Source organism: Heliangelus exortis, chromosome 9 (genome assembly GCF_036169615.1).
Source record: "Heliangelus exortis chromosome 9, bHelExo1.hap1, whole genome shotgun sequence".
Taxonomy (NCBI): Eukaryota; Metazoa; Chordata; class Aves; order Apodiformes; family Trochilidae; genus Heliangelus; species Heliangelus exortis.
This window is the reverse complement of record NC_092430.1, coordinates 974511-999316: the sequence shown is the minus strand read 5'-3', so window position 1 is coordinate 999316 and position 24806 is coordinate 974511. Positions and strand designations below refer to the sequence as shown.

General features: G+C 42.7%; 1 protein-coding gene across 9 annotated transcripts in view; it reads left to right on the top strand.

Annotated features, from left to right (window-relative positions):
* YEATS2 (YEATS domain containing 2) overlaps window positions 1–24806 on the top strand; it is a 46798-nt gene that overhangs the window by 13838 nt on the left and 8154 nt on the right. For 3 of the 9 annotated variants that reach the window (XM_071751543.1, XM_071751542.1, XM_071751541.1), the window contains exons 10-26: window positions 479–665; window positions 2308–2547; window positions 4400–4558; window positions 7004–7107; window positions 8406–8513; window positions 9547–9720; window positions 10882–11140; window positions 11789–11950; window positions 13486–13601; window positions 14619–14774; window positions 15514–15687; window positions 16968–17166; window positions 20075–20206; window positions 20481–20579; window positions 21542–21653; window positions 22872–22945; window positions 23882–23961. In XM_071751543.1, coding sequence (XP_071607644.1) covers window positions 479–665; window positions 2308–2547; window positions 4400–4558; window positions 7004–7107; window positions 8406–8513; window positions 9547–9720; window positions 10882–11140; window positions 11789–11950; window positions 13486–13601; window positions 14619–14774; window positions 15514–15687; window positions 16968–17166; window positions 20075–20206; window positions 20481–20579; window positions 21542–21653; window positions 22872–22945; window positions 23882–23961 — 2535 coding nt within the window. The remainder of the gene's footprint in view (window positions 1–478; window positions 666–2307; window positions 2548–4399; window positions 4559–7003; window positions 7108–8405; window positions 8514–9546; window positions 9721–10881; window positions 11141–11788; window positions 11951–13485; window positions 13602–14618; window positions 14775–15513; window positions 15688–16967; window positions 17167–20074; window positions 20207–20480; window positions 20580–21541; window positions 21654–22871; window positions 22946–23881; window positions 23962–24806) is intronic. The other 6 variants (XM_071751547.1, XM_071751546.1, XR_011727335.1 and 3 more) reach the window with 5 other exon arrangements.

The window sequence follows — 24806 nt, the reverse complement described above, 5'->3', positions numbered from 1 at the left end:
GTGAAATTGCATTATTTCAGTGGAGGAAATAGTAATGTGAAATGCCTGCTGTGATTAAAGAAAACTTTTGAAGAACAGATAATGTGATGTGTTTCTCAAGGCCTTATCAAGAGGCAAGCTGCAGTTTTGTGCTCATCCCTGAAGGGATTTGCAGTCCTTTCCTTAGTGGGGTGCTTCAGGTTGCTCTCGGTATTCCTTCCAGTGTTCAGTGTTTAGATTACCCCACAGGCTGAGAGATGTGCTGGTTTACTGTGGGGGTTAAATGTTAAATGTTTTTCAGATCCTTATTTTAGCTTAGGTGCTGCTGGACCTCTGGAAAGTCTCCCTGAAATGAAAGGAAATGGGGGGGAAAAGGGAGGAGGGGGGAAAGGGAGACATTTCTAGACAACAAATAGAAAGAAAAGAAATAGTTGTTTTCACTTTTTATCTTTACCTAGCTACCAAATATTCATGTCTTCCTTTTTCATATTAATGGAAGGTTGTGGATGTGGAGCTGCACAGGCATTCCCTCGGGGAGGAGTACCTCTTCTCTCAGCCTTCAGAGTCTGACATTTCTGATGTTCCTACATCTTTATCACTGCCACTGAGCATCCCAGCACCAGTCAAGGCTTCTTCACCCATTAAACAGCTACGGGACTCCAGCCCAGATGCTTCTGTGGACAAAGGTAAAGTGAATGGCTGTGGGTGAAATCTGAGTTCTTGGAACTTCCGCTCTTCTGGATGCCTCCTCCTAACTCCTGTCGTGCCTTAATGATTTTCAGTGCTACCTGCTCCTTGCTTACCCCAGGTGATCACCTCCTCAGTGTACTCTTCTGAAATGTAATTCAAAAATTGCTGTTCATCTGGGTTTTGGGTTTGTTTTTGTGACCTGGAGTGAGTGGAGTGGGTTCTGTTTTGGCAGAAACAGTGAATATGGAGCTTTATGCAACAGATGCAGTTGAAAATCAGGCTGTTGAATAGCACTTGTAGTTTTGGTTTTGGCAGTCTGCTTTCAGAGGATGTTTTAGGTTTCTGAATGTTTCAGTATCTACATTTAAGGAACTGGTCTAGTGGTGTGTGTCAGGTTGTGGTTGTGCCTAACATGAGCTGACTGAAGGAACAAAAATGACCACATAACTCTGGTGTTTAAAGCAGAGAGTGAAAAAGACCCTGTGTGTTTGGTATACCCTGAGAGATGGTATCTGTGCATGTCATGGTCTCATTCTCACCTTCCCCTGTAAGAGCAGGAAACACAGCACCCTTTGCAGTGGGGCAGCAGTGGATGCCTCAGGATAATGTGAATTGCCTGGCCCCCTGGGCACACTGTTTTTTATTTTGTGTCAAGTAGGAAAAACTGTGCCTCTGAGCACTTAGCTTTATTTTCTGAAATATATGGTGTTAGGGCTTACATAAGAGACCTTGGTTAACTGGGCTAGAGAAACAAAGGTGTCTTTTATGGTTTGCACATGTCAGTGTGAGAGACTTACTTTGAAAAGCAGATTTCTATTTCAAATCACAGTTTGATGCAGTGTGGTCTGATTTATCCTTATGTTTTGATTTATCCTTATGCTCCTGTGTCCAGGGAATGGCTTGAAGCTGGAGCATGGTGCACTTTGTGATGAATGCTGCCATGCTGCTGCTGCTGTTCTGGCTCAGCAAGAAGTCTGTCCACTGTTTGTATGCAGTGTTTTCTGGTGGCCAAAAAAGGAGAAATGTAAATTTTAAGGAGACATTTTAATTGCACAGGATTTTTATTCAAACAGAAGACATGCAGCACCTTGAGGTGAGCAGTGCTACAGCCAACAGGAAGGGAGTGAACCAGCTCACTCCTTACACTGACAGGCGGTGACTTCTCTTGTAAACTTCAAATTTATTGAGCTTCTAAGGTAGATTCTTTAACCCAGAAGGTAGTAAGTAGGTGGTCTCCTTGTGCTCTTACTCCAAAAAATGCACTGCAAGATTCTCTGTGGAGGAGATCCAGCCTTAGTACCGTGGGACCCTAACCAAGGACTCTTGAGACTACCAGCAGCTTTTGTTCAATGGAAGGGTCATTCCAAGGAAATGTGCAGGAGGTGGTTGCTCACCCACCACAGCTGATGCAGTCTGCATGGTAGCTTTTTATTCTTCTGTTCAGCAGCAAATCCCACGGGCTTGCCCAGGAGGAACCCTGTACCCCACCTGTTCCCGCTTCAGCCACCACTTGCTTTTCCTTCCTGCCTTCAAAATCGTGTTTGTCGTAGCTGAGTTTTGTTTGTGTAGAGAAGCACAGTAAGGAATTAGATGTCTCAGCCTAAGAACTATTTCTCTTCTTTTCCCTGTTTTAATCAGGATTCTCTGGGAATGCTGAAACCGAAAGACATGCCACGTTTTATTCCCTGCCATCTTCGATAGAACGGACTCCCACCAAGTTAGCCACACAGAAAGTTGCCTTTGGCTCTCATGGAAATTCAGCCTTTCAACCCATTGCAGCTAGCTGTAAAATAGTGCCTCAAGGTCAGAGCCCAAGCCCTGCAGAGTCGCCAGGAAAATCCTTCCAGCCTATCACCATGAGTTGCAAGATTGTATCAGGTGAATGTTAGTTTACTTACCCGAGTGCTTCACCCTGGAAAAGGAGAGTGAACCAGTTGGACTTGTTTTGTTTCTTCCCCGCGATTTCCTGCCAATGTTTAAACATCAGGCAGTAGGAGACTAGAATAAGGAGTTAAACACAGTGTTGAAGGAAAAAAACTCCAATGTGAAATGCATCACATCAGATCAAAAGCAGGATGAGCTGTTCTCTCCCTGTTCCTGAGTGATTTCAAGTCTGAAAAAGATAGTCTTTAACTGGACTGCTGCCCACATCTTCTGTGTGGGGTATTTATGTGGAAAGAAGTCATTCTTCTCCCTCCTGCTTTCAGACAGCTAGGATGGATTAAGAAGAAAACTTCCTGGTTATTGGGCAGATAATTCTCAATGAGAATGATCCCTCTTGTACTTACAATATCTCCTCAGATGGAACAGCTTAGGTCTTCCTCTTCCAAAAGTCCACCCTCTGTTGGATTAAATTGTCAGCTGACTGCAGTGAGCAATGTGATGGGTAGCTTCTGAACCAAACATGGTCAAGGTGCTGTTTACTCATTTCACTTATAGTCCCTTCCCTGCCTGGGCGTGATCCCTTCCACTGGATGATATTTTACATCAGAAAGTTTTAAGTAATATGCAGCTCACCATGTCAAGAGTTATAAACCTGAAAGTTGACGTGTTACATCCCTTCATTTTCTGGTGTTCAGGATAGAGAGAATGAAACACCAGTTATCAGAGTGTGTGATTTATGGTGATTACTCTCAGCTATTTTCCCTTAACTATGTCTGGTTTGTTGGTTTTTTAAATTATATTTCAATATTTTTCCTTGACATCTTAAAACTGTACTCAGGCTGATTTACATTTGAATCTCTGCCAAGTGCTTTCTTCTTTCTTAATAAGCTTGTCTCTTGATCTTCTTTTCCCAAGGCTTCCCAGAAAGCTAGAATTACAGGGGCCATCCTGTCTTTCTTAAAATCCTTGGACTGTTCTCGGTTTATCTCTGCCATTTAAATGTTTCCCTGCTAAATATTTTTCCAAGGTTTTGCTGTCTGCCAAGAAGTGTCAACTCTTTCAGATTTCAAAAGCAGTTTATGAGGCATGGACATTTTATCTGGGCAGCATGTATGTTCCATTTTAATTGTCAGTCACTGCCAAGAAAGCAGATTAACAGGCAGTTGAAGCTTACTGTGTTTGCTGCACTCTCTTTGCTCTGAGCACTTCCTTGCTTGTCCTTTTCTCTGCATTTCCTGTTAACCTTCTCATCCAGCTTTTCTATTTGGTCTTTCTTCTGCTCCTGTTGCTCAGAAATTGCACATTTTAGTTTCCTTTCAAGGCCTTCTGCTGCAGTGAGAGCAGTGGAGAGAGAAGAGCATCTCTCATGGGTGTCTGATGGCTGTTGTATCACACTCAGCTTGTTTCCCATGAACTGCTCAGTTCCTCTCTGTGCATGCCTGCTCTGTGGGCTCCACCAGGGAAGGAGACCACTTGTTAAGGAGCTCAGCTCTCTTTCTTCATCTCCTTGGGTGGAGGACTGGTCTTGGCAGTGAGAATGAACAGGAACAGCCCTCAGGATTCAGGGATGGACCAAGTGGCTTCTCAAGGTCCGTTTGTACCCTGCTTGTCCTGGTAGGCAGAGGATGCCCAGGGTATGTATGAGCCATAGTGTTTTACATGTCTCTCCCTTCCCTTCTCTCTCCTCTTTCCTTCTCTGAGTTCTGTGATCTCTCTCTGCCTGGGAAACGCATCCTCAAAAAAAAAAAGTTCCTTTTCTAAGCCATTTTAAAAAGTACTGCTTTTGCTGTATTTTTGTGTTGTTACAACATTTACAAGATGGAAGCATTGGACTTTTTTCCTTAAGGTTCTCCAATATCGACCCCTAGTCCATCTCCACTACCTCGTACCCCAACCTCCACTCCGGTGCACATGAAGCAAGGTTCTGCTAGCTCAGTCATTAATAACCCCTATATTCTTGTGGACAAGCCTGGACAGATGGTTGGAGCAGCAGCCACAAGCACAGGTGTGTAGTGTGATTGCAGAAGGCAGTGGCTTGGTCTTACCCATCCCAGTTTATTTTCCCTTGAAAATGATGAGTGTAACAGCAGGATTTCAGGTTGTGAAGATGCAGAAATACTCTGCAAAGGAAGAGGGAGGTACCGGTGGTTTGCACAGTTGAGCTGTGTCACAGGGCTAAGTGTCTCAGACTGTAACCTGACTCCTTTTAGGAAATGGCTCATAGTGCAAGGCCAACTGGAATTCAGAGAAACCTCCTCGAAGAGAGCCTGTTCTTTGCAGGCAAAAGGGGAAGAGTTAAAAATCATGTAGGCTGTGGTGCACAGAGGTTTAGACAGAAACTGTGCACAGGTGTTTGGGTGAGAACTGTTACCATGGGCAAAAAGCTCACCATGAGCTTGCAGTGACTGCAGAGCAGTTTGGGGGCCCAGTGCACAGTACTTTAGGTGTATTGAAATGTGTATAAACCAGGAAAGCAGACATCTTGGGTTTTGTTATTGCTCTTAACTTGCTGGTCTGATTTCAGCTGGTTTGGATTACTTTTTACTGCACTCCCTGGGTGCTTCAGTGGTGACATAAGCCCTGGGGTCAGGGGGGGGGCTGAACTGCAGGAGACAGGTGATTTGCTATGGCAGTCAATTGGTAATCTTTGCGTTGGGGTTGGGGGAGGGGTTACTCAAACCTCTTTATTTTTTTAATTTGTGATTTCTTTTTCTGTTGGGATTTGTGACCAAGAACACCATCTATTTAAAACACGCACTTGTTTGTTTGTTTATGTGTGTGCTTGCCAGCATCCTCAGAAGGATGCTTGGAGCCATGTGGTAAACTGCAGCATCCATGTAATGCACAAACGTTTTGTTGGCTGTGGTTGGAAAGTGCAAAACTTCTTCCTTTAGTAAAATTTCCTCCTTTTATCTGAGGTAACACAGCTGTCATACTCCATTTCATCACAGATGGAATTGGCAGGGGAAACACGGTCATAGCTGTGTTTTTAAAAAGTGTGGTTTGGACTTTTCTTGGTAACACTGATGCTGTTTCACCAATAGGATTTGCTGGGGTGGGGGGGTTTTGGTTGCTTGGGGGTTTTCTGCCTTTTCTCTTTTCCGTTTCTTCTTTACCTCCAGCCTGACTGTCCACTCTACATGTCATTTGCCATGGTTTGGATAACTTTTGTGTTCTTGCAGTAGAGATCTGTACACAGAGAGTAGGTTTTAGGTGCCCCAGATGTTTTGGACATACAGGTGGTAATGCCATTTCAGGTGCAGTTTTCCACTACATTAGTGTGAGGTAAGTACAGGCTGGCCTGGGAGAAACTGCCTGCTGCCTCTCCCTCCCTTGCACTCCTTACACTTCCCTGGCCAAGTCAGCTCAGGTCAGTGGCAGAGGAGAAAAGTAAATACTCTCCTCTCTCCAAATGGGGTTTTGTTGCAGATAGTCTCATCGCCAGACCCTGTGTGAGGGAGCAAGAGGGAATGTGGAACTGGCTTTTTGGCAGCTGCAGCCATGCTGGATTGTGTGTCATGGGATACTCCAGAGAAAGTCACGGGGATGTTTTTGAGAAAACTGTAGATCATCCTTTAAAAGAGTGGTGAGATGGAAAGCCAGCATTCCCAAACCCCAGTACTTCGAGTAATGGCAACTCATTTACTTTTAAAATTAAATGCAGATTGTAGAGCAGTTGTCCAAGAGACTGTATGCAGATCATGACTGTTTTCATGTATGTAATTGATGGCTTTGCCATCTCTGAAACAAATGAAGCTAACAAACCAAACCAACAGCAGGAACAGAACTGCTGCTGAGCAGCAGAGTGTTGTGTGCACACTGATAATTCTGGGTAAGTTTGGTCCTGGACCCCCATCCATCTCAGAGGGTCAGGAGAGTTCTGTGGCACAAGTTAATTTTGCAAAAGCAGTTTTCTGCAGACAGTGATCCCTATGTCTTCATTCCTTACTTTTGTTTCTTTACCCTACTTATTCTGTCTCTTCCTCTTGTTCCTCCTCACTTTGCCTTACTCCTTTTCTGGTCTTTTTGTTTCTTCCCACACCAACCTCTTCCAAGCCTCCCCCTGTGCCAGCTTCTGATGGTGGTGTAGGTTCAGAGGGCTTCTGGGCAGTGGAGTAAATTCCATCTGCAGCAGGAGGTTCTGACTGGCAGCTCAGCTACAGTCCTAATTTCCCTGTTGGCACCTGTAGCTGTTGCCCTCAGCCACTGGGGAAGATGCCTGACCATTTGCTTGCAGGAAACAGAGCTCTGGGTACCTGAGTACCCCTTCTGAGGTGTGGATTCTGCAGGTGGAAATTCAGTGGTGGGTTTGCTTTGTGCTCATGCCCACTCCCAGTGGTGCAAGTCATGCAGAATACAGGAGGTGAAATGGTGTGCTCATTGTTAGAACAGTGCTGAGAGGCACTGCTCCCTGTCCCTCACCAATATCTGCTTTATTTCCTGATACCAGGGAGCCCAACCAGCAAACTGAGCACTGTTTGTCAGGCCTCTCATGGAACTGGATCTCCTGTATCAAAGACCCATGGGAGCAGTTTTGTCACCTCAGCTGTCAAGGTAATGTTCTTAGTAGGTGAGGTACTTCCAGCTGCCTCTTGAATAGAGCTTTCTAGTATTACAAATTCTGAATTTCAAGCAAGTTCTTCTGGTTGTTGTTTCATGTGAAGGTTTGCTATGTCTAACAGATGGAGCCTTGAAAGAACATGGTGGTTTTACAAGATACTAGTGTCACTTCATGCAGCTCTAATTAGATTTGCTTACACCTCTGTTACAGGCTCTGCTCTTTTCTCCAAGGAAACCCATGGAGGGCACAGCTCTCAAAATGTTTTACCTTTCAGAAAAGCTGTTCTGTGGCTGACTTTCATCTCCTTCACTTTGTTGGTGACAGCATGTGATTAAACCAGGGGTGTCTACCTCAAAACCTTGACTCTGTTCACTATTTTTGTTCAGTACTTTTTCTTAGCAGGCTGAAAATACCTCATTTTGTGGTTTTGCAACTTTCCGCATGTAGAAAACTGTTTGTGTAAACAGTGGAGTAGCCAAATGTAGCAACAAACAGTGGTGAGCAGGGTTCATGCTTCAGATCTGCAAAGTTCAAGAGGTATGGAGATGAACTGTCTCACATCAGATCTCCTACATCTTGTGCTAGGAAGGATATTTCTGGCAGGGAAGTGGGGTCAGTGAGGCTTTCTGAAAGCAGCTTGTGGGTGTGCTGTTGGAAATGGGAGCTTTTCCCTGTCTCCAAGTCACAGGAATATTGATGCAGGATGTCTGTTAGGGAAAATGTGTTGGAGATTTGCCATCTGAAGCAATTAGTTTGGGGTAGCATTTTAAGTGTCACTTGTGCAGCTAGCTGTTCAGCTTTTAAGAGCTTGTCTATTCAGCTGGATTTCAGTTATCTATCTTGAAAACCATTCATTAGTCTGTTTTTCACTGATTTGGCTGAGGAAGTTCTTTCTGAAAGGTTTTTTTTGAGTCAAAGTAGGCACATATGATAAGTCACATTAGAATTCTGTATTTCCAGGGCAAAGTTAAAAACTGAACATATTTAAATACATATATATATATATATAATCATAGGTTTGTGCATTTTACTTTATGTTTTCAGGTTGGTGGAAAAGCTGTAATGTTGTAGTTACTGCTGTTGGAGATGTAACTTTCCAAATTATAAATTTGCTTTGTATGTTATATTAAGTATGTTATACTCCTTGTACTTAAGTGCTGACTGATTTTGGAAATGTGTTATTTGTCTGGCCTGCTCAAATGGTCCATGCTACCCTTTATAAACACTCCCTTGTTTTATTTCTTGTATTGGACATGTCACAGATTTTTGCTCCATGTCTTCCTTTTTGCAGCAGGAGGACTCTCTGTTTGCCACCATGCCACCCCTTTGTCCCATTGGGAGTCACCCCAAGGTGCAGAGCCCCAAATCAGTCACTGGAGGACTTGGAGCTTTTACAAAGGTATTCCTCTTGGCTTTTGTGCCCAGACAAGGAGCCCAAAAATGCCATTGCACGTGGACTGGTGCCATAAACTACGGAACATCCAGTGCATGTAAACCCCTTACTGGAACCAATGTGTCACAGTTGTCACAAGGGCTCAAAAATGTGTTTTGCTTTTTTTTTCAATCCTTGTGTACCTATGGTCTTTCTTTTTGTCTCCTCTTGCATTCTTTCTCATTTTTCTTTGAATCACTGTCGTATTGAGGCTGATGGTTTAAAAGCTATTTTTAGTGGGATACAGTAGAAGGGAACTGCAGTAAATCTGTCAGGAGCTTCTTGAAAAACATGACACTGATTTCTGAATGTCAGATGTTGCCACTACTGAGTATGTTTGCTTAAATGTTACCATCTGGAATGTGAAGTTGTTTCTGGCAGAATTAAGTGGTCCAAGTAAAAAATGGAAGAATTTTTCCTACCAGTTGTAGTGGCCTGCAACAAACACAAGAAATCCTCAGCCTTTCTTGAGTTGCTGCTCCTGGGGATTAGGATTAGTGGTTAGGATTAGTTTCTCTTCCCAGAGAAACATAAAACATAGACAAGAGAGTAATGTCAGCTACAATGATTCACAGTATCTATAGCTATAGTACCACTTGTAATTTTGCACAATAGAAAAGAGGTTTAGAAAGTATTCTGAGCAGGAGGGTGTTTAGAAATTTGAAACCTTGAAGTGTTGGGGCTCCATGCTGAGATGTAGGGCCTGAAAAAGTTAGGTCTGGTCAAGTCCATTGTTAGTATAACTAGTAGTTCTAATACTACTAGTAATTTCTGTAGTTTTGCAATTTCTGAGCATCTCTCAAATGTAGAATGCTTGGTAAATGCAGACTCCTCCAGCACTCTTGAGAAGCCCTTGTCTTGGAGCTGAGTTAAAGTCCAGATCTGAGTTGTAGTGCCTGATCCCTGCCCTTTCCTGCAGACAGCCTGCTCCAGAAATGCTGCCCAGGGATTTCAGATGGTTGCTTTTCTTATTTTTTCTTTCTTTCTTTCCATTTAAAAGGTGATAATAAAGCAGGAGCCAGGAGAGCTGCCCCAGCAGCCCCAGCTACCAGTGACAGGGACAAGCACTCAGCCCTCAGTGCAGCAGTATGTCACTGTGAAAGGCAGCCACATGGTGGCCTTGTCACCACAGAAGCCGCTTGGGAGCACAGGCGAGGGGACGGTGCAGCCCAAGGTATGAGGCACTGGGTTGGGCTCTCTTTTTTGTGGTTTTATTGCAACATTTGGTGCTTCTCTTTGGGATGCAGGGTTGCTTCTGTCTCAGTCCCAGGCAGTAGTACTGTGGTTAGCTTGGTGTCCCCATGTGCACAGGCTGGCTCATGTCATGCTCACCTGAAGCTCATGAGAAAGAATTTTTTTTTTTTTGCATGTTGGTGTGTACAGGGGACATCTCCCACCTCTGTCTGACCTGTGGCAACAGTGGGGCAGGAGTGGCTTTGAGCTGGAGCCTGTCAACCTAAGAAGTTGGCTTCCATCCTCACTCAGCTCTTGCCTGAAACTCATCCAAGTCTTTCCATAACAGAAGTCAAGTTCTTTCTTTGGACTGCAGTTCCGTGATGAAGAAAACTGAACAAATAGGGAGAGGGCTCATGGCTGAGCTGGAACTAGGATGAGGTGGAAGTATCCTGCTCAAGTGTTTTACTGTGGGAGTCTGTGCCACTGCAGTGCTGTGTGACAGGAGTGGCAGAGCTGAGGCATGGGAACTGTGTAGTGACAAGGTGATAGACATGTCTGAAATTTTCTTCCTCCTTGCCTGTTTCCATTGTGGAGAGAGTCAAATCACATGCAAAGCATGGAGCTTTCACTTTTGCACAATAATTACACGTTTGCATTTGCAACAGTTCATTGTCCTTTTTACTGGTTTACTGCCTGTTTGAGCGGGTGCTCAAGTTCATGTTTGCCTGCAGTAATTGTGAACACATAAAATTGAGGCACTTGTTGGATTCTGCTTTGAGGACATAGTTTTCCCAAGGAGCCTGTTCCCATGAATATTTTGAAGTTAAGTTTCTGGATCTCTGTGCTTTGCCAAGGCAAGCTTTATCCTTCAGCTGGAATTAAGCCATTGCTTATATACTGGGAAAAGATGGAGTGCCCTGTAATTTAAATCCACTTCATCTTTTGTAGGTGCTCAAAAATCCCAGTTGTGTTGAACAGTTTATCTTTTTTACTTGGGGTTGGCCTCTTGCCAGTTGGATTTTGTTTCAGAAGGAGTAGCCTTGCATGACAAGACAGGTAGAAAGTGTTCTGACATGTCCAGAGGTGGGGCAAGACTGTGGGTCAGACCTGACAGGGTTGCTCTTGCCAGCAGCACTCATCCCACCCGTGTCTCTTGCAGGTTGTTGGCATCCCGGTCGGTTCCGCTTTGCAGTCGACAGTGAAGCAAGCAGTGGCTATCAGTGGGGGCCAGATTCTTGTGGCAAAATCTGGCTCTTCAGTAGCAAAGGCTGTTGGTCCAAAGCAGGTTGTGACTCAAGGTGTAGCCAAAGCCATTGTGAGTGGAGGCGGAGGGACGATTGTTGCTCAGCCTGTGCAGACTATAACGAAGGCTCAAGTTTCTTCCACAGGTGCTCAGAAGAGTACATCTCAAGGCTCAGGTAAATTTGCACCTTGTTCATAGCTAATGATGGGTGGACTTTAAGGCTCTGTAATGATTTTTCTGACTGCAAAATAGGGTATTATCTGTAATGGGGAAGAAAGGAGCATAAAACATAAGTGGAGATATTCTGGGATAAGTGCTGGAGATTTTCATGGAGCCAGGTCTCATGTTTCTGCCCAGCATTGTGGTCCTGAGGTGCTCAAAGGGCTCTGCATAAATCCAGCCAACAAGAGCTCTTGATATTGCAGCTTCACATCTTCTCCAGTGCTCACAGCTACAGGAGTGTGGGCAGAAGCACCCTGCCTGTTTGTGCACACAGCTGGCTTGAGCTGAATGTGTTTGCTCAGGCTCTGGGCTGTTTGAAAGGTGTTGTGTGGCCTCTGGACTGCAGTAAGTCTGCAGACCCCATGGCTGTGCCGCCTTGGCCTGCTTGCAAATAGATTTTTTTTTTTTTTTCAAACCTACTAAGATTTAAAAAAGCCTGTGCTGTGATTAAATTCACTAGTGAATTTAATCTGTGTTTAGGCCAGCTAATGGATTACCAGAGGCCAGATGCATGTCACTCTCAGTACTTTCATTCTGTGCAGCTTTCAGTGCTTACTACTCTCTGAAAGCAGTCCTTTTACTTTGTATTCTTTCTTTCTAGTGATGGCTACACTGCAGTTACCAGCCACCAACCTGGCAAACTTGGCAAACTTACCACCAGGCACCAAACTGTACCTCACCACCAACAGCAAGAATCCTTCTGGGAAAGGAAAACTGCTTCTCATACCCCAAGGAGCCATCCTGCGAGCCACAAATAATGCTAGTTAGTCTTGCAGGGAAATCTAATGAGTTAATAATGTAATCACTGCATAATTAATATGGTTGGCTTTTTTGCTAGAAAGATCCTGTGGAAGTCAGCATGGGGATGGAGTTTCTTTGTTCACAGTAACATAGTATGTGGCTGAGATTTTAAGGTTGAGATCTACAAGTGTCTGTTTTAGAGGAGATTGCTTTTCATGCAGTGCTTTCAAACGTCTTTCTCTCTGTGTTTAAAGCACACAGTGGAATTTGCCTCAAAATTCAGCAGAGGATTGTCTTTAACTCTCCCTTGTGGTCTGTAGGAAGAGACAACTGCGTTTTTGTGATCTAGAACCGAGTCAGATTTGAATGTAGTTGTGAAATATATTAATAAATAATTGAATGGCACTGGAGAAACTAGAAACACAGGAAGCCAACTTTGAAAAAGAGAAAATACTATATCTGTTATGGGGGAAAGAAATTGGTTTGAATATTGATAGGAGGCTTGGCACCAAGCTGTTGAGATCAGCAGGAACACTTTTTTGGTATGGGACTTGTGAATGAAACTTGCTGGGATATACTTGGAGAAGAACATTACTATAATAGTCCCAGTGGTTACTACTTTGTTTAGAGTGTACTGTTGCTGTATGGAAAGAATACTGCAGGTTTTGGTCTATGTAGATGAAGAGTTTTGTCATGATCCTTCTCCAGAATACTTCTTTTCAAGCTGAGAGTTTGGATGGGAGATGGGTTGAGTATAAACTTCTTGCTCCCAGTTCTGATACTGGCAGTAAGGAAGAGGTATTACTTAATTTAACGTGTAAGGCTCTAAATACCAGCACTGTGATGGTAGAGTGCATGTCACTGAAGAAGCAGACATTCTTACTGAAGGTATTTTTGGGCTATAGAACTTGTGATGGGGTCCCCACTGCTAGAGATTTAGAGAAAAAGCTGGGGCAGTCCAGCTTTGACAAGGCAATAATCTTACACATTGAGGAAGAGCAAGTACTTGTGTTTTTTATGACAGAGCCATAAATATTTTTTTTACCCTTGTTTCTTAAGGAGAAACAGCAAGAGAGTCTGATTTATGCTGTTCTTTCTGGAGGCAGAGCAATCTCAAAGTGTTACTGCAAATTACCACAGCTTGGTATCCATCCTCTAATACTCAGTTAACAAAATCAGAACAGGCAGTGAAATTAAAATTAAGAAGCTGGTAGGATTCAGAGTGTTTTTAGGGCCTTTGGTGCAGATTCATAACCTACAAAAACCTGATGAAAAGACTTCATCAGTGACTGCATTTTGTTTTGACAGAAAATTCCAAATATGGAATTTTCTTTTTCATGACTGATTTTTCTTTTGTTCATGACTGTATGCTGAGCTAGGAGAGAGCACAGCAGCACATGTGAACTGTGCTGTACTGTGTAATAATGTTACTCAGCTGCAAAATCTGTGTCAGCAAATGTCTTGAAAAATGTTTTCAATGACTTGTATATCCAGAGATGCTTTAGCAGCTGATAGTGTGTGATTACCAAAGGGTCAAGACTTTTCTTCTGGTTACAGGCCTCCAGTCTGGTTCTTCTACAAATAGTGGAGGAGGAGGAGGAACCCAAAGCACAAGCAGTAACTTGTCACAGCACCTCACCTATACATCCTACATCCTGAAGCAGACACCCCAGGTCAGTGCCATGAGCATCTTGGTTGAAGTAGATGGACATGTCAGGCTGCAGTGGTGTTAGGTGGGTGTCCTGTGCTTCTGTTCTACATGAAATGTTCTTGGACTGTGGGATCTAGATGTTCTCTAACAACCCTTTCCTCTCTTCCCTCTGCCAGACACCTGCTTTACCACTTGCTGTTGCTATTGGCACATCTTTGTCCTTCATCTCCCCTTGTAGGCAGGCTGAAAAAGCAGCACTGAGTAAGGCCAGAGTAAGCAGTGGGTGGTGAAGAGACAGAGTAGGGTAAGAGAGCCTGGTGAAAGGGCTGCAAGGGTCACTGAAATGAGAGGTGATAGGACAGAGGTGGTGCTGGAAGAGCTTTATTACACAGTAGGATTTGTAACAGCTGTAGGAAAACACAAGAGATAGCAAAAAGGAATTGTTGAAGTGAAACAGCAAGGCTGGGAAAGGAAGAAAAATGATGAAGTAGGATTGTCTGAAGGGACCTGTGTGAATGAGGCCTCTGAAAGGTGGCAGCCAAACAGAGTGCACACTTCCAGTTATCACTGTGATTTCTGCATGCTGAGCTCAACTTACAGCCTCTCTGGAGGAACTAAATGCAACCTGAAGTGACAGAATGTCTTCTTTTGTTTTGCCCAGCCCAGCTGTAGCTTCTCTGATCTTACTTGCTAAGCAGCATTGGTCACAGGGAGTAAACTTGAAGAGCATGAAGTGTGTTAAAGAGTAGTGGATACCTCTGAAAGACAGGGAGACAAGGAACTATGACTTTTTCACCCTAGTATCACCTAGTATCAGTATTTTCATTCCCTAGTATCAGAAAGTATTTTTCTGCACTGAGGAAGGTCTGTCCAGCTCTTAGTACAGCAGCATCCTCTGGAGTTTGTAGTGCCATGTTTTAAAAGGTGAAATGTTGATATTGCAATATAGCTGCAGGCTTTTATCCTGCATTGACACTCCCAGACTTCTGTTGGCTCTTAACTGTGGTTCAGAGTGTTAACCTCCCTAACTTATTTTCAGGGTACCTTTCTGGTGGGTCAGCCTTCTCCTCAGAGTTCTGGGAAGCAGCTGACTCCAGCTTCAGTTGTTCAGGGCAATGTAGGAGTTGCAGCATCTTCCACACAAGGACAAGCACTGAAAGTGATAACTGGACAGAAAACAGCTCTCTTTACACAGGTAATGTGCAAATGATGTGTTTCTCTCTTGCCAGTTAGCATTGTGTCAGATAAAGCACAGGAACCATGGCCACACATGGAGAGCTTTTCCTGTTGTGGTTGCTTGGTTTTCCTTGGTTTTCTGTACAGTTGTGATGCTGTCTCTAATATGATGTGGGAACTACATGAAGGCCTGCTTCCCTGTGCAGGTGCTGGACCACAGTTTTCTAGCTTTATTTTGATTCTCAAAGTGGGTCATGTATAAGCTTGGGTGGCTAAGTTTGCAAATGTGCTCTGGGATCTCATAGTGAAATGGAATTAGAGAAGGGAATACAGTCAGGTGCTGCAAAATGGGCTTAAATATTTGAACCTTACAAATGGGTCACCTGCTAAAGCTCTTTATTTTGGGGTCTGGTGTACCCCACAAATGTCTTTCATTTAAAAATGACTATGTGTTTCCTATGAAGTTTAGACTTGCTGAAAGTACTTGCAATTGATTACCCCAAAATCAAGATTGATAGGAATGTTTTTGCAAAGTGAAGAGTTTGATAAAGCTGATTCTGAGGTGATAATTTTATTCGAGCTATTATTGCCACAATTTGCCACTTTCAAAAGTATTTTGAAAATATTCTTCTGTAATATAGAAAACATTTGTCATATTTGTTTTGTTGTTATTGTGTTGGATTTGTGTTTTTTAAAATAATCTTTTAAAAAATCTGAACAAATGCACCTTTTTCCATATGCCATGTTCATTTTCAAAGGCTGCACCTGGTGGACAGACATCCCTGGTGAAAATATCAGATGGGTCTATAAAATCAGTGCCTGCTTCATCCCAGCTCTCCAAACCTGGCACCACTGTGCTGAGAGTATCAGGGGGTGTCATCACCACAGCTGCTGCTCCTGCCATGGCCCTTCCCACAAACGGGGTGGCCCAGGTGAGAAAATAACTTTGCCAGTATTCTGTATTACAGTGTTTGCACTCAACCAGTATAATAACCAGGAAAGGACTCCTATTGGGTTTTTTTTCCCCCCAATGGTATTCTTAGTCAGTATTGTTGGTGGGTCTGTTCTTATTTGTGTACCAGCACAGTGCACACAACTTCTTTTTTGTTGGGTTGTTTGCTGCTTGGCATGAAGTGATATCTGTGAAGAAACAATGGGGGAAGAAAAACTGAGACTTGCATCTTCTTGCTTTTAATGTTGTTAAAATTCAGGTAGACAGGGAAGGCTTTGTCTGAAACAGCTTTTGCCATCATACAAATCAGATTTTTGGGGCTCTGCAGCTTTCAAACACCGAACCTGGTACTGGCACAGAAATGGGCAGAAGAATGTGAGATGCCTGAAGCTTTGTATCCAGCAGGCTGGTGAAAACCAGCAGTATCTAAGCTGTAGGTTGCTTTCTGACATGGCAGATTCCCCATGTTGCTCAGTGCTCAGTCTGCCATCAGCAGACTCCAGAGGCCAACAGTGCCCAAGGTTTGTGTTCCTCTGGTCCTGACTGTGTTCAGAGTCCCTGCAGCAGGACAGCCCTGGAACAAGGTGCCTCAGCACAGTGTTGGGTAAGGTGTGTGTGGGCTCTCTGCCTGAAGGAGAGCAGGAAGGAGGCAGGAAAAAGGATTCTAGTTCACTGGGAGGGTTCCTTCAGCCTTTCTGCTTTTGCCTGTGGAGAGGCAAAGATGAAAGAAGCAGGGAGTTGACACTGTGCTTCACTCAGAGGGCTAAATCCTGGCATATGTGGCATATACAGAGGAAGATGCTGAAATTTGGATTAAATGCTACTCACTGCTTTTACAGATATCACTGGAGATGCAGAGAAAAATTTTTCATCCAGCCTCATTGTTTCAATTTTTTTTTTCTGTTTCTGTGCCTCTGGACTGAGCAGCAGGGAAATATGAAACATTCCTGGGGTGAATTTCTAGTCTGATGGCTTCCCTGCTTGCTGAAGTTAAGGGACCTGGCTCCTGATACTATCAAAGCACTTGTGGTAGCAGCTCCTATGAGCATGGTTTCACTTTTCTGCTTGAAGCAACTTCCACTCTATATGTACCATCATTGTATTTGGGATTTTGGATATGTACTTAAAAAACTCTTGCTTCTTAATGATTAATAGATGTGTTGGTTCTGCTACTTCTAGATACTGCCTTGTTGTGCTTATTGTTGAACCATCTATAACATAAAAAGGAATTTGTCATCTCTCTCTGCCTCATTTTTGCAGCAAATAGATAGTGCAGGTTCCAGTTCATCATCTTCTGGAACTCCTCCAGCAAAGGCATCTGGACAGCAGCACCAAATCTGTATAAACCAGAGCCCATCAACTTCATCAGTAGTGAATAAGACTGCAACTTCCACAGTTGTAAGTGTTGCTTCTTTGATGACCACACCAATGCCTGTGACTGGAAAAGCTGCAGTATCAGGTATTAAACTCCCTTTATGCCTTTCCTGTAGAAAGTTGGAATCAAGGCAGGATTCCTTTAGATGTCTTCATTGCAAATGGAAGCACGTAGAGTCACCTGAATTTGTGAATATCTAAATAAGTTAACTCCTGCTTTCTAAAATGTATCTTATTAGCATAATTTTTGCCTTAGCCAAAGAGATGTCTAAATAATTTGGCATCTTATCACATCAGTGGGCCGGCTGTTTGTCACACATAACAGTGTGAGCTGCCCATTGGTCCTGGAGTAGGGATTTTAGTTTCCATTCCAAGTTCTTGCTAGAAGATTCATTCTGCCAGTTCAAGAGCACAGTGTGTCACTGAATGCTGGTTCTGCCAAGGTACCAGCAGTACTCCAGACTGGATTAGTTTGCAGAAGTGAAACTCCAGTGATTCAGAGAAGCTGCATGAGCAGAATTTGGCTCTGAGGCTTTGCACTGATTTTCTCTCTGGCTTGGGAAGGAGAGAGATGCTGATGAGGGGAAACAGAAGTTGAAATCCATTCAGTAAAGAGAAGTAGACTGGATGTGGAATGTTTCAGGGTAATAAAACTGGACTGCCCTTACACAGAGGGGAGTTTTCCTTGTTCAGTTTTGTTGTCTCACATTATCTTTTGAGTCATGGAGAGCAAACATAGCATGGCTAATGTGAGTATTATGAGTTAGTATTGGAAATTTTCAGTGTGATGGATCTACCTGCTGGCATGCTCTGTACACTTGAAGTGCTTACTCACGAAGTGGAAACAGAGTAAAAATACTGAAAAGAGTAAGGAAGTCACACTGAGCTCATCTGACAGTGAGCAGCTCTGACACTTTAAAGCAGCTCTTCTTGTTTCTAAGGTACAGTCTATCAAACTCCTCCTTTTTTTCATCACTGCCTTTCCCAGAGCTTGAAAGTAAACAGTGTAGACTGCTAAGACTGCCACAATTCTGCAGTAAGCAGCTGAGTATTTTCCTCTTTATGAAGAAAACAGCAAGTTTTGATTTTGTTTTGTTTTGTTTATAAAACATGCCATTCTAAATAGCTTTCAGATTAAAACTTCCACGTAGGTAAGAAAATGTTATCTAGATTTTGTTTTGGTTTGTCTTTTGTTTTTTGTAACCTGAGGCACGGATTTCATTATGAAAAATTATTTCTTCAAGCATCCCAAAAGAAGCAGTGGCTAAACCACATGTTATTTCAATGTAAAAACAAAACTGTGCTAGAATTTTTGAGATTTGTATTTTCAGAGGTAATTTTTCAAAAGGCATCTCAAATTTTCCCTTTGTTTTGCAATGAAAAATGTCTCCCACCCATCAGGCTAACAGGATTAGCTGAAAATATTGTCTTCTTACTCTTGTTCGTGTCCCCTGCTGTCCCATCCTGACACATCACATACTTGGGACATCCCCCAGGGGACTCTTTTAAATAAAGCAGTTTCTCAAACTGTGGTAAACTGTTCTGGAAAGAGATTTGCAAAGCCATGAGCACTGCCTCACTTGCTGGGGAGGCTGGTTCTGTGCCTGAGGAGACCTTCAGTTCACCATTTCACATCCCCAGGAGATCTGCTGAGGGTTAGAGTATCACAGGGTGCCAGTCACAACTGAGCTTGGCCATCTCCTAGGGCTTTGTCTTTAAGAAGTCTGGAGGAGGAAGGAAAGGTTTTGACCAAATGTGTAGCAGACAGATTTCTTAACTCTAAAAATGTGGGCTTTTATTTAAATTAGTTTTAAGTAGAATGCACTATGATGCTTAAAAGTTAAATGGCAATACTAGGTTAGCCTTCTTGCCTGGTGGTGAAAGCCTAACTGACTAGTGCTGTGCATCTTTCAAAACCAAGAGACATCTTCACCAGACCTTGCATATCTAGTGCTTGGGAGGCAGCTGTGTGTCTTAAGAAATAATAATAAATTAAGAGGAGAATGGAAACTATCTCAAAGCAAATTGTGAGTATAAAATAACCCTCATGAAAGCAGGAAGTCTGCTGGTCTCTCTGTTCTGAAACACAAGCCTATTAAATTTCCACAATCTGAGTAACAGCTACAGATTAAATACCATCAAATTGAAAATAGCCAGTTTACCAGTAGAAAGGATGGGCATAGTCCCAAATCACAGTGTTAGGAGCTGGCTGTGGTGGCTTGAGGTGTCCTCATTGCAGAGGAGGTAGGTGTTGGACAGGTGATGGGCACTACTCACCTGTGGCACTGTGACACAGCTTGGGCCTGTGCTGGTTTACACCACAAGTCATGGGTGCTATTAGTATTTGAATGTCCTGCTTGTTCTTTTAGCCTTGACTAAAATTGGGGATGGAATTCTGCCCCCACTTCAGTCCCCCCACTTGATAGTTGAATTAGCTGTCTCTGTGGGTGTGCTCAGTGCATGCTGCAGAACACTCAGGTTAGGTATGTCCTTCATCAGGCTTTGTCACACAGAACACAGCTGATTGTGCTCTGCTGGTTGCAGTGGATTCTGCTGAGCTGAGTTGCAGGGGTGTGTGTGGCACTTGGGAACCTCAGTGAGAGTGGCTGTGTAAGAACAGCAGAGCTGTCAGTCACTGGCTTACCAGGCCCTTGAGCACCAGGTCCTGTTCTGACAGGAGTGTTTTACTCTGCTTGAGCCTGTGAAAGCTTTGTGTTGCTTTTTGATTAAGATTACTCACATAATTAGGAAACCTGCCTCACAATTACCAGTGCTGTACAGCTTGTAATTCCATGCACACTGTGGTGCAGCACTCCAGTGATTTGTTTGTGTCAGTAAAAACTTGTCTGACAGTTCACTGAGCTGTGCTTTTTTAGGAGGGTGGCAGTGCTAGTTTAGGTGCCATCCTAATTCAGGCAGAAAGAGAGAGAAGTAGCTGGAGATAACAAAGTGGTGTGTTTTATTTAACATTTTGTCTTCCGTTCTTCTTGCAGGGTTGCTAAAAATCCACTCAAATCAGTCTAGTCCACAGCAGGCTGTTCTGACAGTTCCCAGCCAGCTTAAACAGCTCGGTGTAAACACAGCTTCTGGAGGTGTTCAGACAATACTCATGCCTATGAACAAAGGTAAAGGGCAGAGGAGGATGACAGATGGTGTTTGAAAATCCCCTTTGACACAGGGTAGCTCATGGTCACTGTTGGCATACATGGTCCAAAGTTAGAGGTAGAAGAAAATGTAGTGAGGAAATTCATCCCTAAACTTTGTGCTGCAAACACTGTGTTGCTTCTGAACATGGTTATTTGTCAAAATGTATGAAGTTTTATTAATTTTTTTTTCCTTTGTTGTTCTGTTTGGGTTGGTTTGTTTTTTTGGGGGGGTTTTTTTGCTGTTCCTCTCCAGTGATACAGTCACTTTCTGCCAGCAAAGTTTCAGCTGTTACACCTGTCACAGCATCAAGTACGGTTGTCCCTAGTCCCTCTGCAGCATCCATTACTAAAGGTAACAAGGAATTTCTCTGTAAGATAAGTTGTAGAAATAAGTTGATGCTGCTTTAGGCAGCGGCCTGACTATGGCAGCAGACTCTGTGGCTTTAGATTGCTTTATTTCCATTGTAAATAAGGTTTAAATCCAGTAAAAGTGGCATCTGGGGATGGGGAAATTACCTCATCAACAAATGTCAAAGCAGCAGCAAATGCAGAGAGAAACAAGGATGTTATAGAAAGCTACCATTAATACCTTAAACATGAATTGTTTCAGTCCATATTTGTAGAAATGCTTAGAGCAGCAGGTATGTAATGACAGTTACTGCTCATCTTTGAATGGTGACTATGGTGAGATGTCCTGGAGAATGCTTTCTGGCAGCACCAGATGCAAACAGCCCATGTGTGTGCACACAAACTCAGACACATACACACAATACTTCCCAGAATAATGCAGAGGCCAGAGCTGAGATATTCCAGGCTCAGTGCTGGCAGAACTGTCAGGCATCTCTCCCATCCCAGAGGAATAACCAGACTGCCTGGTCATTCTGGGTTGGGAAATGTCCCTCTCTGTCTCTCCTGCTCCTGTCTCACCAGAGGTCTGAATTGTCACTTCTTGCTGAAACTGTTAGTATTTTTCTGTTCAGGCCTTTGTTTACAGGAAGGACAATGTACATTTGCAGGCAGTTCAGTGAAGTTCAGGCAGTCACATGCAAAACATCAGCAACTGATGATGCACGTGCAGATTTTACAGGAAGGGTGAGATGTGAGCATGTTGAGATTTGGGTGGCATTGTGTTCTGGTGGCTTCCCCTCAGCAGAATTGAATGGCAGATTTCTTCATCATAAACAATTAGAATGCAAATGACAAATGTAGTGATGATGTGTGAGCCCCTTTGTCCTAACAAGAGTCTCACAGGACATTATTTATCAAGCTGGCTGGTACTTCTTGTCTCTTAAAATGTGTTCTGTTTCTTTGAAGTTAAGATGGAGCCTGATTCAACAGGACAAAGCTGCAGTTCTGTGGGTACCCAAGAAGGCCAAGCAGAAATAAAAACAGAAGAGAGCTCTGAACTTGGGAATTATGTTATCAAGTAATTGTTCATTTTTCTATAAGGTTTTCTAATCTTTGAAGTACCAGGAGGAAATTAACTTCTAGGGATACATGCAGTAGTGTTAAATTTGACAGAAATGGGTGAAAGAAATCTCTGGTTCTATACACTGCTTTTATACACTGGCATTTATTTCAGTGTTTTCTTTGTAAATAGATTTGTATGCTGGGCATACAAAGGGGGGAAAAATATTTTTAAGATTTGTGGTTGCTTGTGGTTTGCAAGGTAAAACCTCTTTTATCATCCACCACTTGTATAATTTCCATTGCCACTGTGTGTCCTTACTGAAGGCAAACTGCCCCCTGAAGTGCAGGTCAGAAAAGGGGCATCTGAAATAAGAACTATTTCTCTTCTTGCTTCTCCAGTCTTATTAAGCTTATATATTTCTGTAAATAATTAGTCTAAGGGCTCCCTTTGCTCAGAATTCGAATTAAATAATAAATATAATCAGATCATGTGTTCACTGGGTGGTGTAGAACCCAGTGCTGTGTTTGTGGTATTCTTGCAAATACTTTTTAGTGTGTTTTCAGCAGAACTCAGTTTGCAAAATTTTCATTGCATCTTTCTTGAAGTGTGTGGGAAGTTTCTTCTGCTTGACTCCTCTAGTGACTGGCTTTCCTGTCTCCACTTTTCAAGGAGTTTCATTACCCCAACATATCCTTACCCTGTATGTTTGGAGAAGGGAATAAATCTTAAGGCACCATACCCCAGAAATTATGTGTAATTAAGTAACTAATGGAAATTAGTTACTAATGGAAGTAACTAATGGAAAATACTTCCTGCCAGTTAAATACTGTATGGCTTTTCAATAAAATTTATCTAAATTCCTACACCTACAAAGTATTCCATGCAGTATCCCATGTTCCTGGTAGGACAGCCTGCATTAATAGCTGTGTCTTTTCCCTCGAAGTAGTTACCAGGTGTAACTAAGTTGCAGCTTACAAGATGATGCAGGATTTCTTCCATCCCTGCCCCAAAAAAAGCCCTCCTTAAGTGTTTTCAGCTTGATGAATGCAGCTTCAGAAGCAGAAGCAGCCACTTCAGCAAGAGGAAGGAGCATAACAATTTGTCCTCACACTGGTATTGCTACAATGCCTGGGGGCCAGGGATGGGAAACTAGGCAGTGATTTTGAAATCTTTTGCATCTGATTCATTGCTTCCAACAGCATTCTTCATTGTGATTCTTTTTATCCCTTGCAGCATTGAATATTTGGAAAACATCCAGCAGCTTTTAACAGCAATAGTGAAGAAGGTTCCATTAATTGCTGAAAAAAGTAAGCAGTAAATGAAAAGGCTTTGTTCTCTGTTTTCAGTTTATCAGCAGCCTGGCATACTCTGTAGACACAAGAATTATTAAAGGGCAGAACGAAATTAAGACATTCTCCTGAAGAGCTTTCTCCATGCATTATTCTGAAGAATAGATATAATAATAATAAAATTAGGTTCTGCCAATAACATCAAAACCACTGTCAGCACTATTAATTTGAATCTGTTTATTTGCTAGAAACAGGTTTTATTTCCCTGGTTTGTCACCTTCATGGATGTGCTGCTTTAAATTATTTTGTTTCATTTAATTAATTCCAGGGTTTCAGATATGCTTGAAAATATGACAGCATAGCTCAGCATTGAAATGTGTTTTGGGGGGTTTTGCCTTTGTGTTTTTAAAAGGTGGCAGTTTGCAGAGAAATGTTTTAATGTCTTACAGTACTTCATAATTGCATCCTTCCTACTCATCTACATAGCTGAAAATGTATCAGCTCTCTCTAGTAACCAATGCACTTTGAACAAGACAGGACCCTCTCAGACCAGCACCGTGGTCACACAGTGCAGTGTCACACAGTGTCACTCATGAATCCGTGGCTTAGGATTCATATCCACTCCAGGCTTTTTGCTAGGAAATATTTTCACTGTTGTTTCTTTTTTGTTATTTGTAATTCATATTTTTTTTTGCTAAAGAGGAGGTTTCCAAAGGAAGAGGCTTTGATTTCTAAGACAGACTTATAGGTCTACAGTTCTGAGGGGGAGAAAAGGCTTAAAACAGCCCATAGCTGTGTTGAGTGGCAGCACAGCATTTGTAAGGGCTAGAGAGTCCTTGATCCCTTAAGCAGGAAACATATTTCCCCCTTCCTTTCGACCAAATAACATGAAAACCATGATTGGTCTTATTTCACCTACCAAAAACTTACCTTTTTTGGCTTTCTGTTTCCCAGGTGAAGATGCAAGCTCTTTTTGTGCCAGTTCAGTGGAACAGTATTACAGCTGGAATATTGGGAAGAGAAGGGCAGCTGAGGTATTCCTCTCCTCTGTTTCATAAACAGTCATTAGGGACACGAGGAGGATTTCTGAATTATGGAACCTTCCTTGTTGCCTGATTCATTTTCTGAAGCAGTCTGTAGCATTTTAAATGGAAGCATTCCTTACTGCAAGAAGCACTGATCTGTATCTAGGTAGTGATCCAGTTTTTTTGTTCAAAGACTCTTAAGCAGAAAGGACTCTGAAAGTCATTTTTTTTGGTTGATTCAAAGTAAAATATTTCTTAAGAGTTTTAAAAATCAGAAATTTTGCTACTAAACTGTCCTTTTAGTATTTTATCCCCATCACTCCTCGGTGGAGTATTACAGTAATGGGGAATCATACTTTGTCTGCCTTTTCATGGGATTTTGTCTTTCTGTAGGAAGCAGAATAGTGCTAGTGCTGAATAAATTGGCAGGTGACCCAAGATAAATATTTCAGTTAATCTGGACCTCTTTGTAGTGTGGTTGTTATTTCCCCCCCTGTTTCTTCATAACTTTCTCTTTTTGCTATGGAGATTCACAGGAAAGATGTTAACACTGATTGGACTCTCAGCTGTTGCCAGATGAACTGAATAAAGGGTTAAACCAACATTCTGAGAAACAGACTTTGCTCCAGGGGATTTCTTGCACTGAGGTGTTCCTTGGGCAATTTCAAGTCAAGACAGATGTGTCTGGCCCCCTTTAAATGTGTGTCCCCTTGCCTTCTGGTTTTGTTTGGATGACAAAGCAGATTTTCAATCACCTGTCTAGTATCAGGCATAGTACAATCTTCTACATTTGTTTATTTTTTCAGCAGTCAGACTTTTGAGAAAGCCATACTCCTGGTATTTTCTTTGCAGCC